At 44.3% G+C, this 13,879-nt stretch overlaps 1 protein-coding gene across 3 annotated transcripts in view; it reads left to right on the forward strand.

Annotated features, from left to right (window-relative positions):
• Positions 1-1,085: 1,085 nt before the first annotated feature.
• Positions 1,086-13,879, forward strand: part of MFSD2B (MFSD2 lysolipid transporter B, sphingolipid) — a 31,787-nt gene continuing 18,993 nt past the window's right edge. The window contains exons 1-3 of one of the 3 annotated variants that reach the window (XM_081857187.1): positions 1,086-2,295; positions 5,507-5,632; positions 8,088-8,212. In XM_081857187.1, coding sequence (XP_081713313.1) covers positions 2,215-2,295; positions 5,507-5,632; positions 8,088-8,212 — 332 coding nt within the window. In that variant the 5' untranslated portion in view covers positions 1,086-2,214. Of the gene's footprint in view, positions 2,296-2,594; positions 2,672-3,166; positions 3,375-5,506; positions 5,633-8,087; positions 8,213-13,879 lie in introns of those variants that run through there. The other 2 variants (XM_081857188.1, XM_081857189.1) reach the window with 2 other exon arrangements.

The following is a 13,879-nucleotide window of genomic DNA, read 5'->3' on the forward strand; positions in this document are numbered from 1 at the left end:
CTTTAACTTGCTGAGCTGAAAAGCAGGCAAACACAATCCTGTAGGCGTTACTCTCCTACCACCTTTCAATTTTGGAGGCAACTGTGGTTAGTTGTGTCAACCATGGTTAGCCCAAACCCGTTTACAGACCCATTTGTTCAGATCACCATAGAAATAGCGATGTGCAGTGCTCTCTCATACATGTTGTTTCCAAAGTAAGTTCAATGAGTTCAATGGGACTTGCTCCCAGGTAAGCGTGTAGAGGCTTGCAGCCAGAGAGAACTGTGATATCCAGAGAGTTGAAGACTGAAAAATGGGATTCTACAGACGCAGGACTCACAGCGCAATCACTATGCATGCCATGACCGAAGCAAGCTTTTCAAAAGGAGCTGGTATGTGCTTAGGTTGCAGCTGCAATTTTTGGACTGGATGCAGTTTAAACTCTTCATTTGTTATGATTTTAAGCACAATACGAAGATTTTACTTTGAAACATATTTTCAGCAGAGTACCGAACTGGAAAGATGAGGCACAATATTAATAGGGGGCTATTTGTAGAACTATTTGTATTTATAAAAGTTGTAGGGTAGTTGGTTTTTTTCTGAGGGGGTGGTGGAATGAATACTATTAAAAGCACTGTTTCAAGCCTGAATTGTCTTTGGCTATATTTTGTCCTTGTAATTCACACATGGCTTAAAATTTGATACGTCTTTAAACAAAATAAAAAATTACCAGACATCTTTATTGAAAGTTAAAAGTACATAATTATATGTGCACTAAACATGGTGAGATGTAAATAAAAGAGAGAGAAAGAAAGAGCACCCATGTAGAAGGGAAAGTAAAGGGGGGGACCCCAAACTCTATACTTTACAATTGTTACTGTACTTAACCAGATCTTAACTTATTACAGTATTTGTAAGAATGGATTCCAAATGTCATTGAATTTGTCCATGGCAAGTCTGCATTTATATGCAAGTCGTTCATATGTTGGGAGTTTGTATAAGTCTTCAGTTCAGTCGTACAAGGGAAGACTTTGTCCTTTTGGACTAGCCTACTTTGCAGGCTTGTTGTGAGGGCAAAATGAGAGGAGAGACGTAACCCTGGAAGATGCCTTGTCTTGGAGGATAGGCGATGCTTTGGAGGATAGCAGGTGTAAATACCCAGTTTAGCCCAGAAAGATTGGCCTCTACGCATCTTTTGCCAGCAATTCTGTTTGAACGCCATGCTCAGGCTCCTTAAGTTTCTGTTGTAAGCACAAAGCTCAGGGGTTTTATACAACAATATAAATGTGGGCCCTTGCAGTTCAGAATTGTTTGAGAGAGAAAAGGTTTAAAGGAAGCCAACGGATGGAAAGCGAGCGAGGTCCCAACTGAAGAATGGCAATTTAAGTTGACAGAATAGGCACGACTCGCAGACTTAACATATAGAATAAGAGAACATGAAGAAGACATGTTTAAGGAAGATTGGAAAACGTTTATTGAATATGTGGGAAATGTGTTGGCAGCTGAAAACGCTGGCAGCATTAAGATAAATTCAACAGTAAACAAGTTTTGATGGCTGCAATAATGGCATAGTTTTTGTAAAACACGCTGGGATTTATGATATGTAAAATGAACCGTGGAGAAAGAAGAAGGGAAGCCACTGATATTTTAAGGATGTCAAATGAGTATTTTAAACCGTAAAACAGAAAACTTAATAAAATTATATACAAGAAAATAAAGGAATCCAACGGATGTGACCCAAGTCCACACCAGAGGAACCGAGTTGAGGCAGTTTATCCGTGTAGAAAACACGCAGAGGCGTCTAAACTCCATTCGGACGTTGGGCGCAGAACCCACAGCATTCAATGGGTTTCATATTTATTTATTGAACTTATATACCTCCCTATACCCCGGAAGTCTCAGGGCGGTTCACGGAGGCAAGGAGCACTTAGGGGTTGCAGACTGAGTTACACAGAGGCTTTTTTTTTTGAGCACCGGGTGGGCTCTGAGGAACTGGAGGGGGCGGGAAAGGGACGCGCGCCTCACGGGCCGCGGAGAAGCCAACTTGGCCAGGGCAAGCGGCGGCGGCGGCGGCGGCGGTCGATGTTGAGCGGCGAGGGGCCACCCCGTGGGCCGCTTCTCTCCCTGCCCGCCCGGGCGAAGGGAGGCTAGAGCGCCGGGCGGGCGGCCCCGCCCCTGGGCGAACCAGCGCCCGCGGGGCTCCGCTGTCGAAGGGCTGCCGTTGTCGCCGCCGCAATGGCCGGCGCGGTGGCCGGCGCGAGAATGAGCGGCGCGCTGCTGCCCGAGCCGAGGCTGGAGGGGGCTAGCGACGAACAGGTGGGTCCAGAAAATTCCCTTCTTCCACACGGAGCGGCGTCCCGGCTCCCTCGGGGGAAAAAACACCAAGTCGAGGCAGGGAACACCGCGAAGTCTCACCATCAAGTGCTTTTACTTAATTTAACCCGGTGGCAAGACTTGTTTTTTTTAAAATCCCTAAGCCGCCTGGAGTCCCGTCAGGGAGAAAGGCGGGCCTAATAATAATAATAATAATAATAATAATACAGTAATAGTAATTCCCCGCATCTCTTTCTTCACAAAAATGTAGCTTCATGTGTCCTTCAGACCTCAAGCTTAAATTAAGCCAGAAGAAGTAATTGACTTTTTGGTTGGGTATTCAAAATGCTCTGAACCGCTCTGACATCTACGGATGAAGGTTGCGAACAACCACAACAATAATATAGTTCCCACGTCTCTTTCTTCACAAAAATGTAGCTTCATGTGTCATTCTGAAGATCACAACCTCAAGCTTAAATTAAGACAGAAGTAATTGACTTTCTTGCTGGGTATTCAAAATGCTTTGAACTACTCTGACATTTATGGATAAAGGGTAATAATAATAATATAATAATAATATAGTTTTTCTTCTCATTCAAAACGTGTAAAGAAAGAGCAGGAGTGGGGAAGCCTTTTTTTACCATTCAAGTGAACCAACTGATTTATGAAGTGGTAGCTAACCTATTGTGAAGGCTGCGTAAGGTTTTTCTGAGTATAGAGAGAAGTTTTAAGAATAAGAATGAACAAAACAAAAAGATCACACGGTGAAACTCCAGTTGAATTTAAAATACTGCATTCTGTAAATTAAATTAATTGCAAAATATTATAGATAGGTGCCTGTTTTAAAAATGTAAACCTTATTTGATTTTTTGGTTTAACATTGCAATGCAAACAATATGCATCTACAGAATTGCCCATTCTTCTGTGATAAACCATCACACACCCATAATCCAAACCCCTGCAAACTTAGTGAAAAGTAAATGAGAAGAAGAAGAAGAAGAAGAAGAAGAAGAAGAAGAAGAAGAATGTGGGGCAAGGAGAGCGAGTGGCTTTTAAATGTCTTGCTTTCATTCAATGAGTAGGTGAGAGAGTGTGAGGAAAAAGTCTTGCAGTACAACAGTACAAAACCTGCACTTTGCGTACAGTGCGATCCTGTATATTTTACTCAGAATAAGCCTCACTGAGTTTATTGGGACAGATAAATGTGCATCAGACTGCAGCCTAAAATATGTTCTGGTTACTTCCAAATGAAGCGAATATTGAACAAACAACTTAATATACAAAGCTTCGCTCCTTGCAAAATGTACAATTTTTTCAAAAGATATTGTATTCAATTGTTTTCTTGCAAAAAAAAAATATTTATTTATTAACTTTACCCCACCTTTTGATTCAAAATAATCCTTAAAGCAAATTACAGTTGTACCTTGCTTCTCAAACAGAATGCGTTCTGGGAGTCCATTTGACTTCCAGAACCTTTCAAAAACCAATGCACGGCTTCCAATTGGCTGCAGAAGCATTCTGCAGCCTATTGGAAGCCATGGAAGCCGTTCCGGACATTCAGCTTCCGAAAATCCTTTGAAAACCAGAACACTCACTTCTGGGTTTCGATCGTGCGGGAGCCGATTTGTTCGGGAGCCAAGGCATTTGAAATCCAAGGTACGACAGTAAAACTAACTCAGATACAATTATTTCTCTTCCCCGACAACATTCCTCTTGGCTAGTATGTTTTCTCCACACCACCAATGGTCCTTCCCACTGTGTCCTGTTGCCTATTACTCCCTCCTGTTTTCACTGTTCAGAGACGGAAGGAGCTGGATACAGCAGGTGTGCTTCGATATTTATTTAGCAGCACTGAATGCTAGGTCTAGTACCCGGAAAAGCGTTGTCCCTGAAATAGTACAATTCTAGGAGTGTTGTGTGCCATGCAGTATTACTGAATGCATCAAGAGCATCATGTGATACTGAGGACATTCCTAGTTGTTTCCCAATTTATTTCTTATCAATAAAAAAACTGCAAGCAAATTTTTAATCTAAAAGGGTGGCCCAGAGAAAAAAGTTTGAGAACCACTTAGTTAATCCATCAATAAGCCAGTTTGTTCCTTAGAACAATAAAATAGATAAATAAAGACAAGGAAGGAATGGAACACTGGAAATTCTGTGGATTCCAACAAGTACTGTACATGCAAAGAGAATGGAAAATGGTTGGATTTGAGAAGGCTGGAAAGCATGAAACCAACTAATGCTCACAAGATAATTTCAGAGAGTTTGTCAAAATTTCCAGTGCTCATTTCTCATTGATGAGGCCAGCCTGTAGCTTTATCTCTGAGTCCCATGTTTTGTAGTTCTTTTTCATTCTTTTCAAACTTCTGCTGGTTCAATCCTGGTCCTTTCTGATAATGAAACAGCAACAACATGGGACTGGGTGGATATTTATTTGACTGGCAGATTTTGAAATCAGTAGCTGAAAATAACCCCGTCTATGTATAGTTCCTTGTTAACAATGTTTCAAAAATGCACAAACTAAATATATGCATTAGGGCTTGCAATTGCCACTACAGTGGTACCTTGGGTTAAGTACTTACTGTAATTCGTTCCGGAGGTCCGTTCTTAACCTGAAACTGTTCTTAACCTGAAGCACCACTTTAGCTAATGGGGCCTCCTGCTGCTGCCGCGCCGCTGGAGCACGATTTCTGTTCTGATCCTGAAGCAAAGTTCTTAACCTGAGGTACTATTTCTAGGTTAGCGGAATCTGTAACCTGAAGCGTATGTAACCTGAAGCGTATGTAACCCGAGGTACCACTGTATTATTATTTTATTATTTTATTAAAAAAACACCCTGTTTGAAAACAGTGCTGCTTCTGCAGCAAGGGGTGGCACAGAAATGGGTGTGGCGAGATTAGTGACAGTAGGAGAGTCTGGTCTGGCAAATTTATTTTAAACATTTTCTTTACAAACAAAAAAGGGCAGACAAATTCCTTCTTATGGCTAGGAGCTGCAGTGCACAGTTGATCGCCATGGCAACCATATTTGTGGGCTCCTGATTAAAAGTGATTCAGACCTATTGTTTCTCTGTCAATTATTTTTTAGGAGAGCAGATACATTCTGTTGAGAGAGAGAGAGCGCAAGCAAGCAGTTGGAATCTATTCATAACTTTTTGAAATTTGATCGCCACTGTTTCTGTACTTGATCTTGGCCTGTCTTTTCACCTTTTCAGCTCAGCAATGAAGACAAGCTTTCGGTGTGCAGCAAATTGTGCTATGGCATTGGAGGTGCTCCAAACCAGGCTGCTAGCAGTGCCACCTCTTTCTTTCTGCAAATCTTTCTTTTAGATATAGCAATGGTAAGTAGTTTTGTAAGCTCCAGGCACAAGTTAGAGAATGTCATCCTTGCCAGTGTCATAAAACTTAGGGAAGTGCTGGGTGAGAAGCAGACACGGAGCAATGGTTCCAAACTACAAGAAAAAAGATTCCACCTAAACATTAGGAAGAACGTCCTGACAGTAAGAGCTGTTTGACAGTGGAATTTGCTGCCAAGGAGTGTGGTGGAGTCTCCTTCTTTGGAGGTCTTTAAGCAGAGGCTTGACAACCATATGTCAGGAGTGCTCTGATGGTGTTTCCTGCTTGGCAGGGGGTTGGACTCGATGGCCCTTGTGGTCTCTTCCAACTCTATGATTCTATGTGTGTCAACTTGGTATTCACGAGAGGTCTGGAGGATGGCAACACAAGAAGAGGCCTTTTCTGCAGTGACTCCCCATTTGCAGAATGTTCTCCCTAGGGAGGTTAGGCTGGTGCCTTCATTGTACATTTTTTGCACCAGATAAAAATGTTCCTCTTTAACCAGACCTTTGGCTGACTGACATCCTATACCCTTTTGAAATGTGTTGCGGGGGATTATTGGATTGTGGTGGTGGTGGTTTTAATTTTTATTATGTATTTTGTGTTTTTATATAGTGATTTTATCTTGTGAACCACCCTGAGACCTACGAGTATAGGGTGGTATTAAAAATAAAATAAAATAAAATAAAAATTAATAATATTGAGATAATTGAGCTTGCAAACATCTCTCTTTGCTCTTACACATCTCCAGTTAGGAAAATTTGTGGAAGCACTTGCTGAACTCATTAGGAGTAAAAAGACTTACTAATGAGTGGGAGCCATCAAAGAATTGTTGAATGGGAGGAAAAGAGCATGAAGGACATTTGCCTCACATCCCACAATAACCTGATGGTTAGAGGAGGAGCCAAATCCTCACTTCTTCCCCCAAAATCATTTAGGTAGCAAAGTGATGGTGAACCAATCTGTCTCCCTCTCTTCCACCCCCTGAACAGTCCCAGGATGCCATTTCTCGTCGGCCCAAACCAAACCTCCAGTAATCTGTTTAGGACTTTGGGTTGGTTCACCATGCTCAGCTGTCATGGATCCCCCAAGCCATGTCTCCTGAGTGCAGTTGCACAAATATGTCTCGCAGCTTGTATATGGAATTGGATAATTCATGTACCTGTGTGCAGTTTTGTGGATTTTTGTTTAACCCTTTCTATGGACCACTGCTCACCTAACAGCCACGTGGTGGAGGTTCATTTAAGATGTAAAGTTTAAAATGTAAAGTTCAAATCATTTGAAGTGGCAGCTGTCTCCACAGTAGAGCTTGATTCTACCCCCCAATGCCAGTTCAGACCTTTGGACAAATTTATGATTAAACGGTCAAATGAGTGATTGACATGTAAACTGCAGTCTATTCCTGGTTTTTTCCCCAGTTGCATGAGCCACATGATTACTGCATATACAGTCATACCTCGGGTTGCGAACATGATCCATGAGGGAGGCACGTTCACAACCTGCAGCGTTCGCAACCCACGTCTGCGCACGCACATGATACAATTCGGCGCTTCTGTGCATGTGCGTGATGTCATTTTGCGCTTCCATGCATGAGTGAGCACTGAAACCCAGAAGTAACCCGTTCTGGTACTTCCAGGTTCGGTGTGGTCCACAACCCAAAAACGTGCAACCCGCAGATTTCGTAACCCGAGGTATGATGCACATGCAGCCAGCATTCAGCCTTATAGGAACACCCCTTGCACTGCTGTGTAGTAGTAATTCTTAACAGTGCTATTATAATAGATGAGACTATCCTTTGAAGACCACCGTAATTGCATACATTATGTAGAAAACTTCCTGATAGTCTTCTGGGTTGTGACACAATTTCTTTGAAGTGAAGCTGTACATTGGGGGTGGAGAAGAACTTTGAGTTGTAACTTCTTGCCTGACAGAATTTCAGTGACAGAACATTCATGACTCTATTACTGCCCAGTCACTAGCTAGTAAAAGTATTTGTCATTGTTTGCTCTGGAAAGGCCTTAATTTACCTCTTTATTTTGGGTGCCATTTCACAGACCACCTGAAAGCTGTCCATGGAGCACAGTTTATGGATCATTGTGCTATTTTGTTCATTATCAGCTTAGTGCTAGCTTGCTATTCCTCGCTGACGATGGAGAGTCATCTATTTGATGCCTGCAGTAGCAACCAGCATGTGGTGTTGTGTCCATGTTTATTTAATCTTCTATCTCACTTTTCTTAAAATATAATCAAGCTTCCATACAACTAGAATGATGCCAGATATACAGTAAAACGAACTAGCAGCAGCACAAATGAAACCTCTAGCAACAAAATACAGTAATAGAATTCTTCTCTCATTTTATATAATGCATTGAAGTACATTTTTGTAGAGTTATTTTGTGCTCTCTGATTCTTGACATGGTTACGCCTTTCTTAAGGTAGGTGTCCTTTTTTGTTTTTCAGATTACTCCATTTCATACTTCTTTGGTGCTTTTTATTGGCAAGACATGGGGGGCAGCAGCAGACCCTGTTGCCGGCTATCTTATTAGTAAAAGCAAACGGACCAAAATTGGCCTACTTATGCCTTGGTAAGCAAGCTAGTAGTTTGGCTTATTTTGTTCTTTGCTGGTTGCTGATAATAATATATTTTCCTTTGTATTCTACATGCATGCCCTGTCCCTAAGTCGGTTGATTTTTATGAACATGTTCTTGTAAAACCTATCCATTTTCCAGATTTGCAAAAGGAAAAGTACACAGCATAGCAGCAATTGGTAGCCAGGTACTTGCCATCCTTGCTGAAGTTTGGCATTCGTCTACCTTTTACGCTGGCTATGCTCATTCTTATGAACCTCTTGCAGAACAAACTAACTCTTGCACATCTCTTTTTGCCCCTGGGGAAATCGTATTAGTTCCAGGTTCTTTTTTTAAACAAGCTTGCTCAGATAGAAAGAGGTGCAAGCTTAAAACAAAACTACCCAGTTGTGGCCAATGGAAAGGGAAGGGGGGGGAACGTTTTCTTTCTAGATTTCAGACTGAGAATAAGTTAGAAAAAGGACTTGTAGATTAAACTCTGAAACCTCCACATTTGCCTTTCATAGAGCAAAGCATATATGGCCAAGAGACTTGTTGTGGGTAAGGGTGATGGCTTGCCAAAATAGATGAGTCCAGTAGTTTATATCTGCTTAGACAAATTCACCAGAGTCAAGAGCATGTTAAATATATGAGGCCCTGACAAGAAACAGATGCTGCAACATTGATACTCTTCTAGCTTACTCAAGGTTTGGAATGGGATAGGGGGGGAATTTCTTCCTTTCCTGGTAAACTACCTTTGTAGGAAACTTTTCTAGTGCTGGATAAAATTAAATTGTATTAAATATTACATGAAATTGTATTAAAACCATGGCTTTAACTATACAGACCTTTGTTGGCAAGGTGATGCCTCTGCTTTTTAAGATGCTGTCTAGGTTTGTCATTGCTTTTCTCCCAAGAAGCAGGCGTCTTTTAATTTCGTGGCTGCTGTCACCATCTGCAGTGATCATGGAGCCCAAGAAAGTAAAATCTCTCACTGCCTCCATGTATTCCCCTTCTATTTGCCAGGAGGTGATGGGACCAGTCGCCATGATCTTCGTTTTTTTGATGTTGAGCTTCAGACCATATTTTGCGCTCTCCTCTTTCACCCTCATTAAAAGGTTCTTTAATTCCTCCTCACTTTCTGCCATCAAATGCATATCTGAGGTTGTTGATATTTCTTCCGGCAATCTTAATTCCGGCTTGTTGCACTCCTTTTCCAATTGTGAACCATCTGTTGTTCAATATGCAGTTGTAACGGTAGCTTCTTGTCCCACATAGAGATTTCTCAGAAGACAGATGAGGTGATCAAGTACTCCCATTTCTTTAAGAACTTACCATAGTTTGCTGTGGTCGACAGAGTCAAAGGCTTTTGCATAGTCAATGAAGCAGAAGTAGATGTCTTTCTGGAAGCGGTCTAGACTGGTTGAATCTGGTCCAAACTGGTTGGAACCGGTTGAAGCTGGTTTGAGCTGCTCCAAGCTGGTTGGAACCGGTCCAGACCGGTTTGAACCAGTCCAGAGCGGTCTAGACCAGTTGGAACCGGTCCAGACAGGTTTAAACTGGCTGAAGCTGGTTTCAGCTGGACTATATCAGATGGAACCGGTCCAAGCTGGTTAGAACCGGTCTAGACTGGTTGGAACTGGTTCAGACCGGTTCAGACCGGTTCAGACTGGTTGGAACGTGTCCAAGCCGGTTTGAACCGATCCAAGCTGTTTGGAACCGGTCTAGACTGGTTGGAACCGGTTCAGACCGGTTTGAACCGGTTAAAGCCTGTTTCAACCGGTCCAAACTTCGTGGAACCGGTCTAGACCGGTTGGAACTGGTTTGAATCAGTTGAAGCCGGTTTGAACCGGTCTAGACCGGTTGGAACCGGTCCAGACTGGTTTAAACTGATTGAAGCCAGTTTCAGCCAGACTAGACTGGTTGGAACCGGTCCAAGCTGGTTGGAACCGATCTAGACCAGTTAGAACCGGTTCAGACTAGTTTGAACCTGTTGAAGCCTGTTGGAACCGGTCCAGACCGGTTGGAGCCGGCCCAGACCGGTTTCAACTGGTTGAAGCCGGTTTCAGCCGGACTAGACTGGTTGGAACTGGTCCAAGCTGGTTAGAACCGGTCTAGACTGGTTGGAACCAGTGTAGTCCGGTTGGAACCGGCCCAAGCTGGTTGAAACGGGTCTAGACCGGTTTCAACCGGTCCAGACCGGTTTAAACTGGTTGAAGCCAGTTTCAGCTGGACTAGACCGGTTGGAACCGGTCCAAGCTGGTTGGAACCAGTCTAGACCAGTTGGAAACGGTTTGAGACCGGTTTGAACCAGTTGAAGCCGGTTTGAACCGGTCTAGACCGGTTGGAACTGGTCCAAGCTGGTTGAAACCGGTCTAGACCAGTTAAATCTGGTGCAAACCAGTCGCAACCGGTTGAAACCGGTTTTAACCTGTCCAAGCCAGTTGGAACCGGATGAAGCCGGTTGGAACCGGTCCAAGCCAGTTTCAGCCAGACTAGACCGGTTTGAACCAGTAGAAGCTGGTTGGAACTGGTCAAGACCGGTTGGAACCGGTTCAGACCGGTTGGAACCGGTTGAAGCCAGTTTGAAACGGTCTAGACCGGTTAGAACCGGTTCAGACTGGTTTGAACCGGTCTAGACCAGTTGGAACCGATCCAGACCGATTGGAACCAGGTGAAGCTGGTTTGAACCGGTCTAGACCGGTTGGAACTGGTTCAGACCGGTTTGAACCAGTTGAAGCCGGTTTGAACCAGTCTAGACCAGTTGGAACCGGTCCGGACCGGTTTGAACCGGTTGAAGCCGGTTTCAGCCAGTCTAGACTGGTTGGAACCGGTCCAAGCTGGTTGTAACCTTTCTAGACCAGGTGGAACTTGCCAAGACCAGTTGGAACTGGTTGACGCCTGTTTCAACCGGTCCAAGGTGGGTGGAACCGGTCTAGACCGGTTGGAGCCGGTCGAAGCCGGTTGGAACCGGTCTATACCGGTTGGAACCGGTTCACACCAGTTTGAACCGGTTTAAGCCTGTTTGAACCTGTCTAGACCGGTTGTTACCGGTCCAGACCGGTTGGAACTGGTTGAAGCCGGTTTGAACCGGTCCAGATCGGTTGGAACCGGTTGAAGCTGGTTTCAGCCAGTCTAGACCAGTTTGGAACCGGTCCAAGCTGGTTGTAACCTTTCTAGACAAGGTGGAACTTGCCCAGACCGGTTAGAACCAGTTGAAGCCTGTTTGAACTGGTCCAAGCTGCTTGGAACAGGTCTAGACTGGTTGGAACCGGTTGGAACCTTTTCAGACCGGTTTGAACTGGTTGAAGCTGGTTTGAACCGGTCTAGACCGATTAGAACCGTTTCAGACCAGTTTAAGCCGGTTTGAACCATTCTAGACAGGTTGGAACCGGTCCAGACCGGTTAGAACCGGTTGAAGCTGGTTTCAGCAAGTCTAGACCAGTTGGGAATCGGTCCAAGCTGGTTGTGACCTTTCTAGACCAGGTGGAACTTGTCCAGACCGGTCTTAACTGGTTTGAACCAGTTAAAGCCTGTTTGAACCGGTCCCAGCTGGGTGGAACCGGTTTGAACCGGTTGAAGCCGGTTTGAACCGGTCTAGACCAGTTGGAACCGTTCCAGACTGGTTTAAACTGGTTGAAGCCAGTTCCAGCCGGACTAGACCCATTGGAACCGGTCCAAGCTGGTTGGAACCGGTCTAGACCAGTTGGAACCGGTTCAGACCGGTTTGAACCAGTTGAAGCTGGTTTGAACCCGTCTAGACCGGTTGGAACCGATTGAAGCCAGTTTCAGCCAGTCTAGACCGGTTGGAACCGGTCCAAGCTGGTTGGAACCGGTCTAGACCGGTAAAATCTGGTCCAAACCAGTCGCAACCGGTTGAAGCCGGTTTGAACCAGTCCAAGCTGGTTCGAACCGGTCTAGACTGGTTTGAAACGATTCAGACCGGTTTGATCTGGTTGAAGCCAGTTTGAACTGGTCCAAGGCGGTTGGAACTGGTTCAGACTGGTAGGAACCGGTCCAAGCCAGTTTCAGCCGGACTAGACCAGTTTGAACCGGTCCAAGCTGGTTGGAACCGGTCTAGACCGGTTTGAACTGGTCTAAGGTTGGAACCGGTTGAAGCCGGTTTGAACCGGTCCAAGCTGGTTTGAACCTGTTCCAGATGCTACTGCCAAATAAGGTACAGTGGGTAGCTGGTGGCACCCACTCTGCCAGGGGTGTGCCAACTTGAATAAAATATTGTAGGGTCCCAGGTATGCCCCAGTCCACATAATTGATCACATGACATGGTGTACACACACCATTTGAATGGCAACATTCATCCCCCTCAAATATTTTATTTGGGGGCTGAAGCCCCCACAGCTGCTAGGAGTCTGGTTCCTATGCAGTCTGCAGAATGCTCTAAGGAGGCTTGTCAGGCTCCAACAGTTTATTTTTTCAGTGAACAAAGCATGGCTTTTCTTTAGGCTGTAATTTCCTTAGATTTACATCCAGATAAAGACCTATATCTGTTTACTCATAGACAAGCCCCATTAAGTTCAATGGGACTTACTCCTGTTTAGGATAGCAACTTTAGTTTAATTTAGTACTGCTGTCTACATGATCAGTGTTGATTTGGTATTGGTAGGTTGTTGTTGTTGTTCCGTAATCTTATACAGTGGTACCTCTAGATGCGAATGGGATCCATTCCGGAGCCCCGTTCACATCTAAAAGCAAACATAACCAGCAACGGCACGTCTGTGCACACGCATGTCGCTTTTCGCCGCTTCTGCGCATGCACGTGATGTCATTTTTAGCATCTGCGCATGCGCAAGCGGCAAAACCCGGAAGTAACGTGCTCCGTTACTTCCGGGTTGCCGCGGAGCGCAACTCAAATGCGCTCATCCCGAAGCACATTCAACCCGAGGTATGACTGTATTGGATTATTTGTTTTATGTGTTGTTTGTTTTAAGTCACCAGATAAGTGTTGCATCTTATTCCTAAATATAACTTGCATCCAAATAGCTAGTGGTGTCTTTCTATGCGCCCACCTGAGAGGTGCTGAAACTGAGTTCCAGCGAGTTCCAGCTGGGGAAAAAAGCTCTGCAAAAATAGCACAAGAAATGTGACCAAAGCAAGGAAGTTCAGTCAATGCCTTGTAAAATGAGTGTGGCATGAGTGTGAGCCCTCAGCAGATGCCACCCATGCTGATCCTTGATGCTGGCCCTTGTCTTAAGGTACTTAACCTGGGCAGACTGGCTCTTCTACTGGAAATGAGAATTGAGCATCGCACAAAATTCTGGCCTTTTTACACCTGACTTGGGAGGGCCTGAGGCAGCTGAGGTGTTGTTGGGGAGGGAGTTGTTGCTCTTGTTGCTGCTTTTTCTTTGGATCTTTTGCTGTAATTTATGTCGAAATTGTTCAGTTTGGTTTTGTATTTTGTATTTTTGTATTTACTATGGATGGCTACTTTTGTCACATTGTAGTTACCGAATTTTTCACTCTATAAGACACACCAGACCATAAGACGCAACTAGTTTTTGGAGGAGGAAAACAAGAAAAAAAAAATCTAAATCTCAGAAGCCAGAACAACAAGAGGGATTGCTGCACAGCGAAAGCAGCGATCCCTCTTGCTGTTCTGGCTTCTGGAATAGCTGCACAGCCTGCATTCGCTCCATAAGACGCACACACATTTCCCCTTACTTTTT

This window comes from Podarcis erhardii, assembly GCF_964252035.2.
Source record: "Podarcis erhardii genome assembly, chromosome: 3".
NCBI classification, from domain to species: domain Eukaryota; kingdom Metazoa; phylum Chordata; class Lepidosauria; order Squamata; family Lacertidae; genus Podarcis; species Podarcis erhardii.